This window comes from Pelophylax lessonae, assembly GCF_965119305.1.
Source record: "Pelophylax lessonae genome assembly, chromosome: 11".
Taxonomy (NCBI): domain Eukaryota; kingdom Metazoa; phylum Chordata; class Amphibia; order Anura; family Ranidae; genus Pelophylax; species Pelophylax lessonae.
Genome location: NC_138778.1, coordinates 72,096,582 through 72,115,806, shown reverse-complemented (window position 1 = coordinate 72,115,806; position 19,225 = coordinate 72,096,582). Strand labels below are relative to the sequence as shown.

General features: G+C 43.8%; 1 protein-coding gene across 1 annotated transcript in view; it reads right to left on the bottom strand.

The window, feature by feature from the left end:
* Window positions 1-19,225, bottom strand: part of ARHGAP23 (Rho GTPase activating protein 23) — a 247,147-nt gene that overhangs the window by 193,103 nt on the left and 34,819 nt on the right. Inside the window, exons 2-3 of the mRNA XM_082271434.1 lie at window positions 4,754-4,927; window positions 3,935-3,953 (exon numbers count right to left, since the gene is read on the bottom strand). Of these exons, the coding sequence (XP_082127560.1) occupies window positions 3,935-3,953; window positions 4,754-4,927 (193 nt within the window). The remainder of the gene's footprint in view (window positions 1-3,934; window positions 3,954-4,753; window positions 4,928-19,225) is intronic.

The following is a 19,225-nucleotide window of genomic DNA, read 5'->3' as shown; positions in this document are numbered from 1 at the left end:
AGCCAAACCAGCTATAGTGAAAACATATGGCGGGCCAGAGCTTCCGCTCTCCTATCAACCGGATCTTTAAAGGCCATGGACTCCTCAACCGGAATTAAGGTAGCTTTCTTTAACCTGGAAACCAGCGAGTCCACTACAGGTGGGACCGTCCACTTTTTTAGCAGGGAATCCTTAGAAGAATACCAAATAGCAAAATGCTTAGGGACCACAAGAGTGTTGGACAACCCCACTGTTATGTGACAACATTGTGAAAGTAAGCAGGAAAGGAGAAGAACAACCCCCGCCACAGTAAAGGACCTGTGGTGCCAAAAGGGACCGGCGCCTCCGACGCAGCATCTCCGCCATGATTAAAATGTCACGCTCTGACACAATCAGTGCATCCACCAGCGCCTCTTCACGCATGGTTAGAGGAGCAGATGAAACATCCTCAATGTCTGAGCACTCAGGGTGCGTGGACGCAGACCTAGTAGGGTGAATCGTGTCCGTGGCGGCCGAAACAGATTCAGCATCTGATGGACAGATGAGGCAAGGAAGGACAGTGGATGCTATATAGGAAGGTCACCTGGAAAAAACATATTCAGGGAAGGGACACTGACTGCCATCCTGCAAGATGGGAAGCAGACCCAATAGACCACCTACTGGACAAAAAAAACAAGGGGGTCGTCATCCGAGCCCCTCCAGAGGTCTGCACAATAGGAAATAGCCCCTATAAAAGGGGTCGTCCACTGTGACACAGACGCGCAGTGAGGGTATCCTGATGGTCCCGCAGCGCTAAAACGGGTAAATGCCCTCCACAATAATGGAGGCATGGTTGCCATCAAAAATTAAACTGCACCCCACAGTGCAACCCCTTCCAAGGGGAGTGCCAGGCTGGCCACATTGCCTAATAGGCCGCGGCCTCAATTTTTGTGGAGGCCCAAACGCAATTGTCCTCATCTCAGCCTGGCTCACTGAGGCCACCGACCCTCAACAGAGGCTGACTCAGCCGCATGGCCTAGTAGGCCGCAATCCAAACCATCCACTTCCCCAGCCCAACAACTGCAGCAGGGGGCTCATAGGACATCCCTGCCCTAGTCACTAACCCCCAGGTTAGCAGGGGGAACCCTGCTCAACCCCCCGTTGTGCACCAGGAAAAACCCGGTCAGCAGCAACTCCAACAAGCCCCCCTTAAGAGCATGTGGCCAAAGCCAGCTCATTACCTCACCCAGGGAGGGGGGGGCCTGAAGACTCACAGTGACCATCGAATTTTTAAAGGGCTGGGGGGGAGGGGGGAACTCGGGGGTCCCACCATCTCATGGAGAGGTCCACGTCCACCCAAAAAACCCTTTAGTGGTAGAAGGGGGGACAGCTACTTACCATACCAGGAACAGGGTGGGCACCGTTCCATCGGGATGTGGGTGGCTGTCGACCAGGAGAAATGCTGTGACTCAAGCCGAGGCAGGTCATATGCGCCCTGGCGAGACGTTTAACTCGTGGCCGACCTAGCGCAGAGCTGAGGCCTGCGCTCGCTCGCTGGCCAGAATGGGGGGACCCTCTGGATCTAGATTATCCAGTCCGTCACCCAGTCCAGCAGTTGATAGTAGATCTCACAGGAACAAAATAATAAAGATAGGAAAATATCAATTTAAAAGGAAAACAAATTGCCAGGATCAGCAAGGAACTAGGTCCTTACTCCTGACTAGGCAGAAAAAAAACTGAGTGCCTATAGCTGGGTGTGGGTGTATACCTCCTTGGACTGCCCATAGGTGTAGTCAAGCTTTTTCCAGCCTAGTGTCCTACTCCTGTAGGAGGGCAGTGTGACCCAATGGTTAAAAAGAATAAGGAGCTGTGTCTATCAATGAACGAAAGAAAATACATTTACATTTTTGGTTGGAACTATTTCAAGGCACTGTAGAAGTGATCAGGTGAGCCTACAGCTACTTGGATCACTTCTACACCACAGTGACCCTATTGTTGTGGAGGGTATGTTGTCATCCTTTCGCTCCACCACTTTCACAGTTTTGGCAGTGGCAGCGAAAGGGTTAACCATGGCCAGCATTTGATTGTAAACCTGGTTACCAAATCTTGAGATTAGTGTTGTTTCAATGATGGTGGAGCTGTAAACACAGGACTTTACCACCCACCCAACACAGAGAAGCAAAGTTCTGTACTGGTAATAAGGCACATTCAGGTTTGTCACAATAGGAACACCGCCACTGCAGGGCAGCCTCCTATCTCAGCAGAAGCCTTGTCAGAGGAAACGCGTCGCGCCGCCACATATGTCACCTATTGCCCGATCTGCAGCCGGGCATAGGCGGATTACTGGATACTCTTGCTGTTTCCCCGCACACCACATGCAAGTGCATTACCTTGTTTTTAATAAATATCTCGGGGGTATTACACTATTGTCTGCTCCTTATTCCTTGTTCCTCATATGCCATCCTGGGGAGTTTAAATAAGACAGCGGACATACGTGGTCAGCGGAGGGGACTACCGATATCCGACCAGCAGAAGGGACATCCACTTAGGAGATTTTTTTTTCCTGTGCTTTTGATATATACCATCTGGTAAGAGGCCAATTTGCGTCATCTCACAGGGTGGAATTGCAGTGGAAGTTTTCCTCCTTTGCAACCGGCTACTTTGAGTTTTATTCTGCACCTTATCATATTTATTCTGGTAAGGAGGAAAGCCTGTCAGTGGTGGGAATCACTGTTTATATCACTGGAAACATCACTTGAAGTTGATTTTTCACATCCTTTCACAATACACATTTGGTGAAGATTATATTAATTGGACTTTGTGGACTTATATTGGTTTTTGCACCTTTTTGGGTTCCCGATTTTTTCAATTGGATCACGTTCACCTTTGGTATATTGGTTTTTTTACACAATTCATGTGATTTGATTTGTTTATTTATTGTGTATATATGTGCCAATATGGTAATTCATTTTAGCACTCTTGTTTAGCGCACCTATTTTTTCAATACTGCAGGGCAGTTGCCTAGAGATCACCAATTTGAATCATTTTGGAGGATCTGTACACTTTGACTGGAGAGACTTTCAAGGCTTAGCATTCAGCCTGAATCTACCAGTAGTGGTTTATAGAAGAGAGGTATTCACAAATAGTCTTAAAAAAAACAGCGGAGTGAAAGAAAGACATCTATACTTCTAAGGACACTTCATGAATTTGAGCTAGATATCTAGGATATAGCCCTGTTTGCTGGTCTTCAGTATTTTTGCCAAGCGTCCAATGCTCTATACATGAAAAACATACTCCATTATCCCTTGAGAGAGAGAGAGAGAGAGACAAAAGGAACCCCAATTTTTTATTATTGTGAGAAAAAGTTAGAAAATATAGCCTGGTGTCACAAGTAAAGGAAAATCTCCCCAGTAAGTCAGACAGTAGTTAACCTGAAATAGGATCTGACTCGACTATTCACCCCCAATCTATCCCGCACTAACAAAAAGTTTTGGCTCGAGTTACTCTTCTAAAGAAGTAGTACACATTGAGTGAAGTCACAACTCCTAATTAACACACTTATATCTGCTTAGTGACTCAAAGAGTGTATTGAAAACAAAGGACCAGCATGACAGGCAGGTCACTAGCATTTTCAGGAGCTCAGCAATAGCATGGTACTCTCTTTACACTCATGCTATAATTGTCCATCACTTGACACTTTTTAGCAGCAAAGATAGTTCTGGGAGTTGTGAAGTGTTTTTCTACAAACATATACCCATAAATACCACAAAAGGACACTATGTGCAACATTAACAAGTTTACTTTAACTTTAAAAAGCAGTTAACACCAACAACCTTCTAGCAAAAGTTAATATTCATTTGTAAATGGCTAAAAAAGGATAGTTCATAATGTTGAAAAGAGAATATAACCATGAAAAACACATCAATAATTCTCCTTCAAACCCAAGCTTTACAAGCATGTCAAATTGACTTCTTACCTTTGCTGACATTTTCATCCTAAAAAAAAAAGGGACCACAATTAATACTAGGATTGTCATGATATGCTAAGCAGGTTTATAGCTGATATCACAGATAACGATTCAGCAACACAAAAAAAAAAAAAATTCAACACATTTTTGTTTTCTAAACAGGATTGTGTTTGCATAAAAATCATATGGCTCTGCCAGACATGGTGTTTTCCAGCCTCCATACAGCTGGCCTGTGGAGTCTACAAATACACGGCACAGCATTTCACATGAGATGGAAGATAGCTGTGCTAACATACTACATCCACCATACTGTCAAGCTGCAACCAACAGAACAAATTATTGAGGAGTATGCCGCACTGCAAAAAGCACCTTGTCTTTTGCCTATTTCAGGTAAGAAAATCAAAGCTGGCCATTGATGGATCATTTTTTTTCAGCCAGCTGATCAAAAAATAAACTGATTCCCATTCACACATTCAAGGTGGATGAGGCAATCCTCCCCACTGCGCTGTTGTATTCTGACAGTGATACATCAGTCACCACTGCAGGCAATAGGCTGCAGTCCTGATCAAGCAAAAAATTTCCAACAAGCCTATTCAAGAGCAGTCAGTCCTTATATCGACTACTGTTGAACAGGGAAATGGGAACAGCCAAAATCAGATTGAAATTCGGCAAGTTCCTGCTGAACTTGCCAAGTTTCAGTCCTTTAATGGACACCCAAGACTTGACTGGCTGCTACTGAGAGAACTTTACCCTTTTGTTCCATTTTCTATATATATATATATATATATATATATATATATAGGAATACTTTCAAAACGAACTCTGTACCTGCTCTGATGCATGCACTGCAGACTCTGGTGGGTACACAATGAAATGGCGCAGTGTGAATCCAAATCCTTGTCGGGTCTTCCTGATGGCAAGCGTCCTGGGTCCCACCCATGTAAAAGGTTCCTTCGAAGGTGGGGAATTACTGAGTTGCCCCCCATCCTGGGATATAGCGTTCTTGGAAGAAAAAAAGAGGCAAAATATTAGTTCATGTGATTGCATTTCCCTCAATGTCATTCATTAAGCTGCTTAGGCAAAACATGCTTTGAAATGATCTACTTGATTTTTCTTTTTTTATTAGGATTAGTGGTGCCCAACATGCAGCTGATCATCAGAGGGAAGACATGGGGAGTCACCAATGTGGTGGTGGTGGTGATGGAGGGGGCGAAATGAAGAGAACTGGCACCAATGCTGGGAGATATTAAAGTGGCACTTCACTCTCCTAATCAACACTGATTATTTGTAATCCTCATGCTGCTAGCAGTATTTTTTTTACATTTTATCAGTTACTTCATGGTTTCTAGCCTAGGCAAATTATATCATATATCACAGGAGTCTTCAGGAGGGGAGGAGGGGTTTTCCCAGCTAAGCACACTCTCCTGCATGCATGCTTGAGCTAAGGGCAGATGGATTCCAGAAAGTAACTGTTACTTGAATCCTCTGCCCTTACTCAAAATGGCAATAGCCAGAACTGCTAGAAGGTGTTTTTTTAAGTTATTTCTCAACAAAATAAAGCATGGAGACATGAATGGATTGGAGCGTTGAATATTAAAAATTAATTAAATAGTGTCTTTGGTTTGTGGTGCTGAGACGCAGGGAAGATCCGTTTTAATGTGGCCATTGATACCAGTGCTGGGGGTTGTTCTTGCAGCCAATAACACCAGTGCTGAGCGTTATTACTGAGATCTCTGACACCAATGATTGGGGTTAACACTGCAGCCACTGACACCAATGCTGGGGGTTATTATTGCAGTCTCTGACACCAATGCTTGGAGTTATTATTGCATCCACTGACACCAACAGTGGGAGTTTTGACGTCAATGATGGGTTTCATTTTAATCCTCCTTCTGTCAGCGTGCATTGTGAAACACTGCAAATAAATGTAACAAAGCATTTTTCAGGTGATGAGGTGCATTGTAGTCCATCATGCACCTTAATGCAGGAAAATGTGTCCTCTCTAGGTTTCGATGGCTGCACATGAGGACCCCTATTATTTTCAAGTTGACCACCACTGATTTAAAGAGTGTATGACAGGAGCACTATCTGTGAATAGGCACTAAATTAAAAGGATAAAGTATTTTAAGACCGTGAAAGGTGAATATATATTTTTCTTTATGTCCATTAAGTTTTTGACAGCTCTATTACATTCTGCTCCGTGGTTGTGCTGTCATCCTCTAGCAGCTGTTTTTGTTGTTTTGCCTTGTTCTAAAGCTTGACTGGCTTTGAAACGCTGTCACTATGAAGCAGATAAATTGGTGGCCAATTGAATTCACTCTTTGGCCTATTGAAAGGCTCCAAGTACATCATTAACCCACAGTAACAAAAAAAAAAAGGGCATGGACTGGAAACATCAGTACAGTGGAGGTACATCTCATCACTTAGAACACAATCTTGGTCTCCTTTCTGTATCAGTTAGGGATGTTTTTGCAGTTTTTCTGAATCATATTTACACATTTGGGCATACAATGTAAATTGCAGTAGTACTTCCACATCCAGGAGAGACCGCTGCAGAGTATAGCCCCCAATAGTAATGAAAAGCTGTAAGTTGGCTGTATGCAGGTATCACAGCGTATACCTGCATGCAGCCATTCATTACTATGGGTGGCTATATGATGCAGCTGTCTTTCCCAGACATAAAAAAAGAAATGCCGCAATTTATTCTGGATGTCCAAAGCATCTATGTTAACGAGGTCCTAAAACACTGAAATACAGTGCTATTAAGAAACTTAAAACTAAACCATTAACCGCTTGTGTGCAAAACAGCAATACAGCTCATTAAAGTGCATTAATAAATAACCATAGAACTGTACTGTCTATATATTGCATCAAACTGAATCAATCCAAACAAGATCTTCATGGAAAAAAAAAAAGTCTGTGCCAAAAAAACATCCAATTCACACCAGTGCAATATCTATGCTTGGATCTTTGGATCTGCAGCTCCACTGGAGCTTGTCTCTAGGGGTGTCAAACACCAATTCATTGTGGGCCGTAGCCAAAAGTCCAGGGTCTGAAGCATGACCAGAGGAGGAGTCTGCTAAATGCTGAGACCAGGGGAGGCAGAGACAGGGGAGGGGGGGGGGTCTGCTGTGGCTGTACAGAATGGTGCAGGATCTGGCGGAGGAGTTCTGTCCTTCACTCTGCTGTCAACTGCTGAGACTAGGTGAGGGCATGCATGAGGGGGCTGCCGCAGCTTTAGGAGCGGTGCAAGGGCCACATGAAATGGCCTGGCGGGCCAGGTTCGGCCCCTGGGCCTTGTGTTTGAAACATGAGCTCTAGAGCATCTGCATAATGTGCAAGTACAAGGTACAGTATGTATGCACATGTTGGTTTAACTTCTGAATAAGGCCTTGTTCACAGGGATGCTTCTGGGCATTCTACATAATTTGTGATAGAATTTCCAGGGCCAAAAGAGACAGCTGCAGAGTAGAGCGGTCTACAGTAATGAATGGCAGTATGCTGGCTGTGCTCAGGTATACACTGTGCCTGCATAAACTCTCCCATGTGCATGGGTGTTAATCCCTGAACTCGCTTTTTTCCCCACGGATTTTTGCTCAGTGCTAGTTTACCAAAACAGCACATACCTGCACACAGGCCTTCATTACTGTTGGCAGTTGTACTCTGCCACTTTCTCTACTGGGTGCAGAAATACACCTGCAGTTTGTTTGGGATGCCTGAAACGTCCATGTGCATGATGCCTTAAAGCAGAGTTCCACCCAAAAGTGGAACTTCCGCTTTAGGTATTCTAACCCCCTGACATGCCACATTTGGCATGTCATTTTTTTGGGTGGGGGAGCGGGTACCTAGTTTTGACAGGTACCCGCTCCCACTTCCGCTCGGAGCGCCGCGGCGCCCTGAACGGAAGTTCTCCTCTCCCCCTCCCTCCCTGCAATCTTCTGGGACACGTCAGAGGTCCCAGAAGATTGCCGGCCAATCAAGACGCGCATGCGCAGTGGGTACCCGGCTGTGAAGCCGCAAACTGTCACAGCCGGGTGCCCACAGCAGTGATGCCGGCGCCGCCGAGACCAGAGGGAAGAGGATCGAGGCTTCGGGCGGCCGCATCGCTGGACCGTTGGAAAGGTGAGTGAAAAGGCTGGAACTCCGCTTTAAGCCTCGTACACACGCACCGATTGTTGGCCAACCGATCGGCCGTCTTTTGTCCAGTGTTGTTGTGTTGGTTGAAATGTGCTCTAGACTGCACACAAATTTTGTCGGCCAACAACAACCAACTTCAGAAGTGATGTCATGTTCTGGTTTACTTTCCGAATGTTTTTTCTTCTCTGAGCATGCCCAGTCTTGCTCATCTGACTTTTGTCTGCCGAAATCTGTACTGACTGACGAACAATAGGCCGTTCTGGTGACGGCCAACAAAAATTTTATAGCATGCACACCAGATTTTGTTCGGCCTAAAAGTCACAGTCGGTTGTCGGAAGCATCATACTAACAAGCCGACAATCGGCCAATCGGACGTTGGCCGAAAATTTACGGCCAACAATCGGTGCGTGTGTACGAGGCTTTAGAGTTGTGAAAATATAACAGACTTCAACTGGTTCCAGGTCAGTAGCTTTAGGCTTACACACTAGAAAGCAAAAAAAAAAAAAAAAACGCTGGATAAAAATGCTAATATTTTAGTGTTTTTTGCCAGCGTTTAGCAGTGTGTAAGCTATGTTTAGTAGCTTTAGCGTTAAGGACTGAAGCTGCTGGCGTCCTTAACCAGTGAATAACTGGTAAGGATGCTGCAAAAATCATCGGCCAAAAATAGGGTTATCGGTGTTTCCTGATAGAAAAAAAAGATGCCGATAAATGGCTACCGAAAACAAATCTTAAATTTGTTGAGATTTTCATAGGTCATGTGACCCAAATACCGCATCAAAAACGCAACACAGGTGCGTTTTGCCGCAATTTCAATGGGGAGGTGCGGTATACCGACACGGAATTACAACGGGCCAGTGTAAAGGCATACAAAGAATTTAAATGGATGCATTTTTCATGAGCTTTTTTACTGCAAAAGCGCTTCAAAAACCATTAGTCGAATATAATAGAATTGTATTTAAAAATATATAATATTTTAAACTGTCCATTTCAGTTTTCTGCCAAGTTCATCCTGAAATTTTGGTTTTGGTCCAGCATTTTTAATTTCGGCGAACCACTAACTGTTGGGTGTTAGGAAGCGGCAGCTGCATCCTTAACAATGGATGAGTCATCAGTTGTCAGCCGAGTTCCCTACTGACAGCTGAATGTGAAAAAAAAAATTGCCGTCAATAAAAAAATTGTGAAAAAAAAACAGCGTCAAAATGTAAAAAAATTAATAAATATCCAACCATTGCATGCTGGGGCAATGGCGTCACAAGGGGGTGGGGTCACAAGGGGTGGCCACGCCCTTTAGTTTATTTAGCGGCGGAGTGCTCAGACGGCGGGAGCCTTCACATTGGATGCTGACCTCTTTTTATTTTCTCAGTTCGGCGGCCGGTGTTCGTTGCGATGGACGATAGATCTATACTGGGGGACTTGTCAAAAATTGTGTGTGCGTTTTTATTTACTTTTTGACACTTTTTTGGTGAATGAGTAGGGGTGCACTGCTCATTTACATGGGGGGGGGGGGTCATGTTGCTGGCATGTGGCTTGGTATGGTTCAGAAGGGGGGCTCACTCATCCCTCCCCTTTCTTGGCCTGCCAAGCTGCATGCTCAGATACGGATCTGGTATGGATTTCGAGGGGGTGGGACCCCAAGCATTTTTTTTTTTTTAGAGTGGGGACCCCCACGCTGTCTTTTTCATAATTTTGTTTTGCTGGCAATGGTTTTTTCACATTCAGCTGTCAGCAGGGAACCCCGCTGACAGCTGATGACTCATCCATGGTGAAGGACGCGGTGGCCAGCTTTCCAGCCTGCTCCTTGACACCCAGCTAGTAACTGGTTAAGGACCCCAGTGGCCTCCACTTAGAATAAAAAATTAAAATTAAAAAATAGAAAAAAAACACACTTGGCACCGGCTTGAAGCACTGTTTAAAGCGGTAGTATCACGCTTTTTTTGACTTTTACCTACAGGTAAGCCTATAATAAGGCTTACCTGTAGGTACAATTAATATCTCCTAAACCGGCACGGTTTAGGAGATATTTGAAGTGCATGCAGCTGCAAACGAGAGCGGCGCATGCGCTCTGAAGGTCCGGCGGACCTTCAGCTTCCCTTGCCGGGAGCTTGCCGGAAAATCACTCCCGCGTGCATGCGCGGGAGTGACGTCATCGCGGCTCCGGCCAATCACAGTGCCGGGGCCGCCGAACCCGGAAGAGACGGCGAGGGATCATGGCAGCTCAGTTCTGAGGTAAGTAATAAATAATGAGCTAGTATGCGATGCATACTAGCTCATTATGCCTTTGTCTTGCAGGTTTTTTTTTTTGGTTTGTGTTTTTGGGTTTACAACCGCTTTAAGAGCGGTCAGTGTTTTTTCTGCTAAAACGCTGCTGCTCCAAAACGTTTTGGCAGTGGAGGGTTTTTTTCTGCCACAAAATGCTGCTAGAATCCTATATGTACATGAATACATAGGGTAACATGCAGGGGAGTTTAGAGGCAGTTAAAAAAACATCAGATGCCCAAAACAGCAGCTGTAAAAATGCCTGGTGTGCACGAGGCCTTCTAAACAGTGAAATACAGTGCTAATAGAACACTGAAAGCTAAATAAACCCCTGAGTGCAAAACAGAAATACTTCTCAATCAAGTGTTTGAAATAAAGCGCAAAGTGATCTAAATTACCATAGAACTTCACTGTCTATATATTATATCAAAGTTAAGTAGTCTACACAAGATTCTTGTGGAAAAAAAAATGTCTATGCAAAAAAGACAATTCACATACCAGATAAATATCTATGCACAAAGTGTTTTTAAAAAGGCTCTTAACTCCCCCTTAACTCTATAGCTAGATTATGCACAAAAAAGATACTCGTTACTCCAGAGAATCACTAGCGTTCTCTAGAGATCAGCCGCAACAAACCCAGCAATGTTCTTGCAGCTGGTCCCATGATGACAAACATCAAGGGACTAACTAAAATAAAACACATGAAGACACAGCCAGCCCCTCCAACTACCCACACACACAGATGATGCAATGCATGCACAGTAAAATATTCCAAGCTGTCCTGGGATTCCTGACAGTTCTCTTAACAGAAGGCTGTTCAAGAAACCCACAATGGGGATACCCCAGGGGCGCAACAAGGCCAGCACTGGGGTCAGCACCTTGGCAAACACATGAGGTGCAAAAGGCAGGCTGAATGGAAGAGCCACAAGCTCACAGTGCAGCAAAACACAGGAAGCGTTAGTGAGCTTGAAAGATGGAGGGACATATGCAAGTAGACATCTTTTAAGCCTGAAAGCAATAACAGATCTGGTTGATGAAATCTGGAATTTGTGGAGCTGAATGTTCACATTCAGTACCTTGAGGTCCAAAATAGGGCGAGTGACACATTTGCATTTTGAAACTGACAGTTTGGAGTAGAACCTCTTTAACCAGTTGCCTACAGTGCACTTTCACCCCCTTCCTGCCCAGACCGATTTTCAGCTTTCAGCGCTCTCACACTTTGACTGAGAATTACTCATGCAACACTGTACCCATACAAAAATTGTGTCCTTTTTTTCACACAAATAGAGCTTTCTTTTGATGGTATTTGATCAATACTAGGTTTTTTATTTTTTGTGCTATAAATAAAAAAAGACTGAAAATACGTGAAAAAACGCATTTTTCTTTGTTTCTGTCATAAAATTTTGCAAATTAGTCATTTTTCTTCACAAATTTTGGCCAAAATGTATACTGCTACTTATCTTTGGTAAAAATAACCCATATAAGTGTATATTATTTGGTCTTTGTGAAAGTTATAGAGTCCACAAGCTATGGTGCGAATCATTGAAAATTGATCACACTTGATCACACCTGATGTACTGAAGGCCTATCTCATTTCTTGAGACACTAAAAAGTCAGGAAAGTACAAATACCCCCCAAATGACCCCTTTTTGGAAAGTAGACATTCCAATGTATTTAATAAGGGGCATGGTGAGTTTTTTGAAGTTGTAATTTTTTCCCACAATGCTTTGCAAAATGAAGATTTTTTTTTTTTTTTTACAAATTGCCGTATTAACAGGTTATTTCTCTCACACAGCACATGTATACTTGCAACTACACCCCAAAACACATTCTACTACTCCTCCTGAGTATGGCGATACCACATATGTGAGACTTTTTCACAGCCTGGCCACATACAGAGGCCTAACATCCAAGTAGCAGCGTCCGGCATTCTAGGAGCACAAATTACACACATCATTTCCTGACAACCTATCGCACTTTTGAAGGCCCTGGAGCACCAGGACAATGGAAACCCCCATAAAATGACCCCATTTTGGAAAGCAAACACCCCAACGTATAATTTTAGGCATAATGAGTCTTTTGAATATGTAATCTTTTTCCACAAGTTTTTGGAAAATGTGGAAAGAAAATGAAAACACATTTTTTTACACAAAGCTGTCCATTTATGCAATATTTCTAACACATAGCATGTACATAGCAAAAATTGCACCCCAAAATACATTCTGCTATTCCTCCTGAGTATGGCGATACCACATGTGTAACACTTTTTCACAGCCTGGCCACATACAGATGCCTAACATCCAAGTAGCGCTTTACACAAAGTTGTCCATTTATCCACTTTAAGACTGGGCCTATTTTTGACACTTGGTGTTTACAAGCTAAAATCATTTTTTTTGCTAGAAAACTACTTAGAACCCCCAAACATTATATATATTTTTTTAGCAGAGACCCTAGAGAATAAAATGGAGATCGTTGCAATATTTTTTATCACACCATATTTTTTGAAAAAAAATCCCTTTTTTGAACTAAAAAATAAGAAAACAGTAAATTTAGCCCAATTTTTTTCCATAATGTGAAAGATAATGTTACGCCGAGTAATTAGATACCCAACATGTCATGCTTCAAATTTGCACATGCTCACAGAATGGCGCCAAACATTGGTACTTAAAAATCCCCATAGGCAACATTTTAAAAATTTCTGTAGGTTACTAACTTAGAGTTACAGAGGAGGTCTAGGGCTCAAATTATTGCTCTCGCTCTAACGATCGCGGCGATACCTCACATGTATGGTTTGAACACCGTTTACATATGTGGGCGGGACTTGTGTATGCGTTTGCTTCTGCGCGTGAGCTAACGGGGACAGGGCGCTTTAATTTTTTTTTTTTTCCTTCTTATTTTATTTATTATTTTTTTATTTTTACACAGTTTAAAAAAAAAAAATGTTTTGATCATTTTTATTCCTCTTACAAGGAATGTAAACATCCCTTGTAATAGAAATAGGCATGACAGGTCCTCTTTATTGTGAGATCTATGGGCAAAAAGACCTCACACCTCACAACTACACTAAAAAAGAAAAAAAAAAAAATAATAATTGTTGAAAGAGGAAAAAAAAAAAAAAAAGAAAAAAAAAAAAAAGCGGCCCTTTAAACCGGTTGCTAGGCAACGTCTTTCGACGTAGCTCCGGTCCTCCAAGACCATAGAGTCGAGTGAGGGCCATCTTGCCCTCACTCGACTTCCTGTCTCTGAGGATCCGGGACCGGATAGTTTTCCCCGCTGCCGGCGGGTCTGGTAAGCTGGGAAAACGTCTGGGACGCGGCAGGAGGGGGGGGGCACCTCTTCCCCTGCACCGTAAGGGTAATTCCGTGGCGAATCCGCCACTGGGACCACCCTTATCTGAAAGCCGACCGCCCGCCGTTTCAAAAAATACCGGGGTTATGGGGGCTATCTGCTGCCATAACCCCAGTATTTAGCTTTTAATGGCCGACGCATATAGTCGTTAGGCGGTCAGTAAGTAATTGCATGTATATGGCAAACAGGTGACGATGACTGATGGGGTGACAGGTGACGATGACTGATGGGGTGACAGGCGACAATGACTGATGGGGTGACAGGTGACAATGACTGATGGGGTGACAGGCGACAATGACTGATGGGGTGACAGGCGACAATGACTGATGGGGTGACAGGCGACAATGACTGATGGGGTGACAGGTGACGATGACTGATGGGGTGACAGGTGAGGATGATTGATGAGGTGACAGGTGATGATGATTGATGAGGTGACAGGTGACGATGATTGATGAGGTGACAGGTGACGATGATTGATGGGGTGACAGATGACAATCACTGACGGGGTGACGTGACGATGATTGATGGGGTGACAAGTGACAATCACTGATGGGGTGTCAAGTGACGATGACTGATAGGGTGACAGGTGAAGGTGATTGATGGGGTGACAGGCGATGGTCACTGATGGGTGACGGTGACGGGCGATGGTGCACGGCGGTACTGATGGCAGTCTCCGGTGACAGGTGCACTTTAGGCTACGTTCACATGTGAGCGCAGCGATCACGGGCAGAATCACTGTGATTCTGCCCGCGATCCAGAAATCATTGCAAATCACGGGGCGCCTGTGCATTGCCTGTGATTTGCAATAGCACCCCAAACGCTGTGCGATGTTGCTGCGATTTCCGCCTGCCGAATCGCGGTAACATCGCGCGAACAACGCATGACGCCCCAAAGAAACTCTTGTACCTTTTTTGGGCGTCATGCGAGGTTTGTGCGATGTTATCGCGATTCGGCAGGCGGAAATGGCGGCAACATCGCACAGCGTTTGGGGTGCTATTGCAAATCAGGGGCAACGCACAGGCGTCCCGCGATTTGCAATGATTTACGGATCGCGGGCAGAATCGCTGTGATTCTGCCCGCGATCGCTGCGCTCACATGTGAACGTTATGGGTGTCAATTTCTGGGCACTGATGAGGTGACTGTTGGGTGACAGGTGACATTGGGGGGGACTAAGGACTGTGTGGGGACATTTATTTTTGTGATTTTACTTTGTTACATGTGTACAGAGCAGTAACTCACTATTTCTAGCTCTTCTCCCCTCATACTGGAAGCTGTATGAGGAGAGAAGAGCTAGTAACAGTGAGTTACTGCTCTTTGTTTACATTTTGTGATCGGCTGTGAATGGATTCACAGCCGATCACATAGTAAACAGTCACCGTCAGTGACTGTTTACTACCGCCGGTGACAGCTGTGTTCCTACGGAACACAGTGCCACCGACATGACCGCGCTGCGCGCTCCCGATCGCGCATGCGCGGTCATCTCCCGGGCACCTCCATTGTGATCGGCTGTGTCATTGGAACACAGCCGATCACGTGGGAAACAGCCACGCCCATTGGCTGTTTCCCCCCTGCCGGTGATGGGGGGGTGTCCCGGGGACACCCCGACACCGGCAGTGCAGGGCGGCGCGCACGCGATCGCGTGCCTGCCCTGCTTAAAGTGCCGCCGTCATATGACGGTGGCCCAGGATAATGGTCGCTCCGCCGTCATATGACGGCGGGCGGGCGGCAAGCGGTTAACCAGTTCTGGACCGGAAGGATTTGCCCCCTTAATGACCAGATCATTTTTTGCGATTCGGCACTGCGTTACTTTAAACGGACAATTGTGCGGTTGTGCGACGCTGTACCCAAATAAAGACGTCCTTTTTTCCCACAAATAGAGCTTTCTTTTGGTGGGATTTGATCACCTGTGTGATTTTTATTTTTTGCGCTATAAACAAAAAAAGCGACAATTCTGGAAAAAAAAAAAAAAAATTATATTTTTCATATTCTGCTATATAATATTCCCCCCCCCCCCCAAAAAAAAAAATTAAAAATCAAATTATTTTTAACATTTGTTTTCGGCTACATATTTTTGGTAAAAAAAAAAAGAAAAAAAAAAAAATCGCTTCTACTGGTTATGGGAAAGATTTATGTCACTTTTATGGTTTTTGTTTTTTTACTAGTAATGGCGGCGAGCTGCAATTTTTAGCAGGACTGCGACATTGCGGCGGACAGATCAGACCACTAACTGACATTATTTTACACTTGGGGGGGCAGTGACATTACTACAGTAATCAGTGCTAAAAATATGCACTGTTACTGTAATAATGACACTGGCAGGGAAGGGGTTAACACAGTGGGTGATCAAGAGGTTATATGTAAGCCTAGGGGAGTGTTTCCAACTGTGTGGCGAATGGGCTTTTGAAATGATCACAGAGACCTGTGATCCTATATAGAAGGATCACAGGCGCTCTGTGATCACTCCAGAGAGAAGAACGGTCTGCTGTGTTTACAACAGCTTCCCGTCCTTCTCTCTCAGCGGGGAGCGATTGCGGGGAGCCGCCGGCCCCGTGCATTGGTGTCCCCGCTGCCAATAGCCTGGAAGGTCCCATTCCAGGCTATACCTGCAATCACCCAGTGCAGCAGGGTCTGGATATGGCGGCCAAAGCGATTACAGAGGAACTGCTGATCCAGATAGCTGTGCATAGAGCAGGGTTTGACAATTTTTCTTTGAATCTAGGAGCCAGCTAAAAAAAATAGGAGACAGTTTTTTTGTTGACTTTTATTTTCTTTATTTTCTTTGAATCTTTATTTTCTGTTCAGAGTATAAAATGGCAGAATAAAATAAAAGCTATAAATTACTTATACTTACCCTGCCAGTCCCATGAAGCGGACAGTTATAAGTAATTTATGGCTTTTATTTTATTTATTTAAAAATCAGACAGCTATCTCATTCAGTTACAATGTTACATCACTAGGTAATTTCAAGGGATGCCACACTAGATTACTGCAAAGATCTAGGAAACACAAAATTTCAGTAAAAACACACACAAAAGTTAATTTTAGGTCACAAAAACACAATAAAATTACCCAATGTTTTGATAAAATATAAAGGCAAGGTTGCACTGAGTAAATAGATACCAAACATGTCAAACCTTAAATGTGTGTGCGCCCATGAAATAAACATCAGTACCCTATATTTTCCATAGGCGACACTTTGAAAGCACTCTATAGGTTTGTCTCATTCTAGAGTGCGTGGCGATATGTAACATATGCCCCAACGCATGCGTTTATGTTGCTATGCATGTATATTCGGGGGCAGAGAGGCCTCATAAATAAAAAAAGATTACGTGCTTGGTAGTAACTTTAATTTTTTACAATTAACCACTTTCCCAAAAGGTGTCATTTAGTCTCAGATTTATCTGCCGCAATGTCACAGTCCCACCAAAAATCACCGCCATTTCAAGTAAAAGCAATAAAAATAAATAAAAATGCCATAAATCTATGCCATAGTTTGTAGACGCTATAACTTTTGCACAAACCAATCAAAACACACTTATCAGGATTATTTTTTTAACAAAAATATGTAGCAGAATACATATTGGCCTAAATTGATGAAAAAATTGGATTTTTGACTTACTGTAAAATCCATTTCTCTGGTGTTCATTGACAGACACAGCTCCTGATAATCCTAACCATTGGGTTATACTGCCCCCTAAAGAAGGAGGACACTAGGCAGAAAAAAAGCCTGGATACTCCCATGGGCAGTCCCAGGGGGTAAACTCCCTCTCTCTACAATAGGCACTTTGGTTTAGTTACAAGCAGTGTCAGGAGAATTAAAACTTCACAGAAGGGGGGGGGGGGGGGGGTGCTGTGTCCGTCAATGAACATCAGAGAAATGGATTTTACGGCAAGTCAAAAATCCCATTTTCTCTTTCGTTCATTGACAGACACAGCTCCTGATATTCATAACCATTGGGACGTCCCAAAGCAATGCAAAACATGAAGGGTGGGAACAGCGGAAAATGAATTCCTAAGGCTAAACAATAGCCAACCAGGTAAACAGGAGCTCAACCAAAAAAATACAATACACCCTCAAAGAGGATCAGGTCCTCTTAAACAGCAGCCTGCAAAACCATGCGGCCAACAGAAGTTTTCTTAGATGCCAACACATCGACTTTATAGAACTTTGTGAAAGTGTGCACCGACAACCAGGTGGCCGCCTTGCAAATCTGCGTCCCTGCGTCACTGACGCCTGATGACGGAAAGCCCAGGAGGCACTAAGCGCCTGAGTAGACAGCTACTCACCATACCAGGAACCAGACGGGCACCACTCCAGACAGAACCCCTCTTCATCGAAATGGGGGGGTTGTTGGACAAGAGCAAAGGTGCAACTAGGGTCAAGACCCAGTCGTATGCGACCTCGTGAGGCGTTTATGCAAAAAAGGAAGGAAGTGTTTGGCGCTGCCAATATGTATGTAATAAATAGAGTGGTTATTAAATTGTTATACCTGGTGTGTGGTTTATGTTGTAAAAGTGCAGTAGTGTAACATAATATCACATAAAACTCATAATCATATAAAACAGCATTAAATAAATTACATGTGATGCTATAACATGTATAAAACACTGTACAAATGAGTAAAACTTGGTGCCTCTCAAGTGCAGGTGAGAAAAGTGATATTGTGATACGTGCAGTATGAGTGGTAGGCCCCACCCAAACTTAAAAGGAGAAAGAAAAAGTGCCCACAATGACTGAAGTATACAAATGTATATAAAGTGAGCAAGAATAAATGAATAAATAAATATGGTGTAGAAAATCACTATACCGTGAAGCAAGAAAAAAATAATCTTTAACAATCTTTATTCTATCCAAGTAAAAACAGGTACTTATTTTTACGGTGGAGCAAACGCCGGTTACGATATCGGTGGAGCAAACGCCGCTCATCGCTACACCGCTAAAGAGGACCTTGCGGCTCCTATAGCATATGATTGCATATTTCTGCTGCCACTTATGTGAGTACCTGTTTTTACTTGGATAGAATAAAGATTGTTAAAACGTTACTTCACTATTGGAGGCATTTTCTTTGCATATGTCCTGGGATGGCCATTATGGAGCAATAAGGTTGGGACATCCATAACATATACACTACTCATTCTGGACACGTGTGACGGGATTGAGCGAAGTGGACCAGGTGTTAAGCGAACCAGGCGACCGGACCCCCCTTCCTTGGGAGCGATCCCTAAAAATATCGACCTGCATTCTACCCCTGTGTGGGGAAATCTTTCTGGTAAGCTCGGTATTTACTAGAAAGGGGAGCACCGGACCCACGGCATAGGGGAGCACCTGACTAATTTACACCACTACTATCCACCCCGCGGCACCAGAATTTTATGGCACTTATTACTACTACTTTGGACTGTTTTTACTATATTTGGCTTTGAGGACTTATACTTTTATTGGCAATATACTCCTTTTAAGGCATTTATATTTATATATATACACTTTGAATATGTATTTTTTTCAGCACCTTTTTATTGGTTCACTACATTTTTTGATCACTTTTATTACGTTCTTTC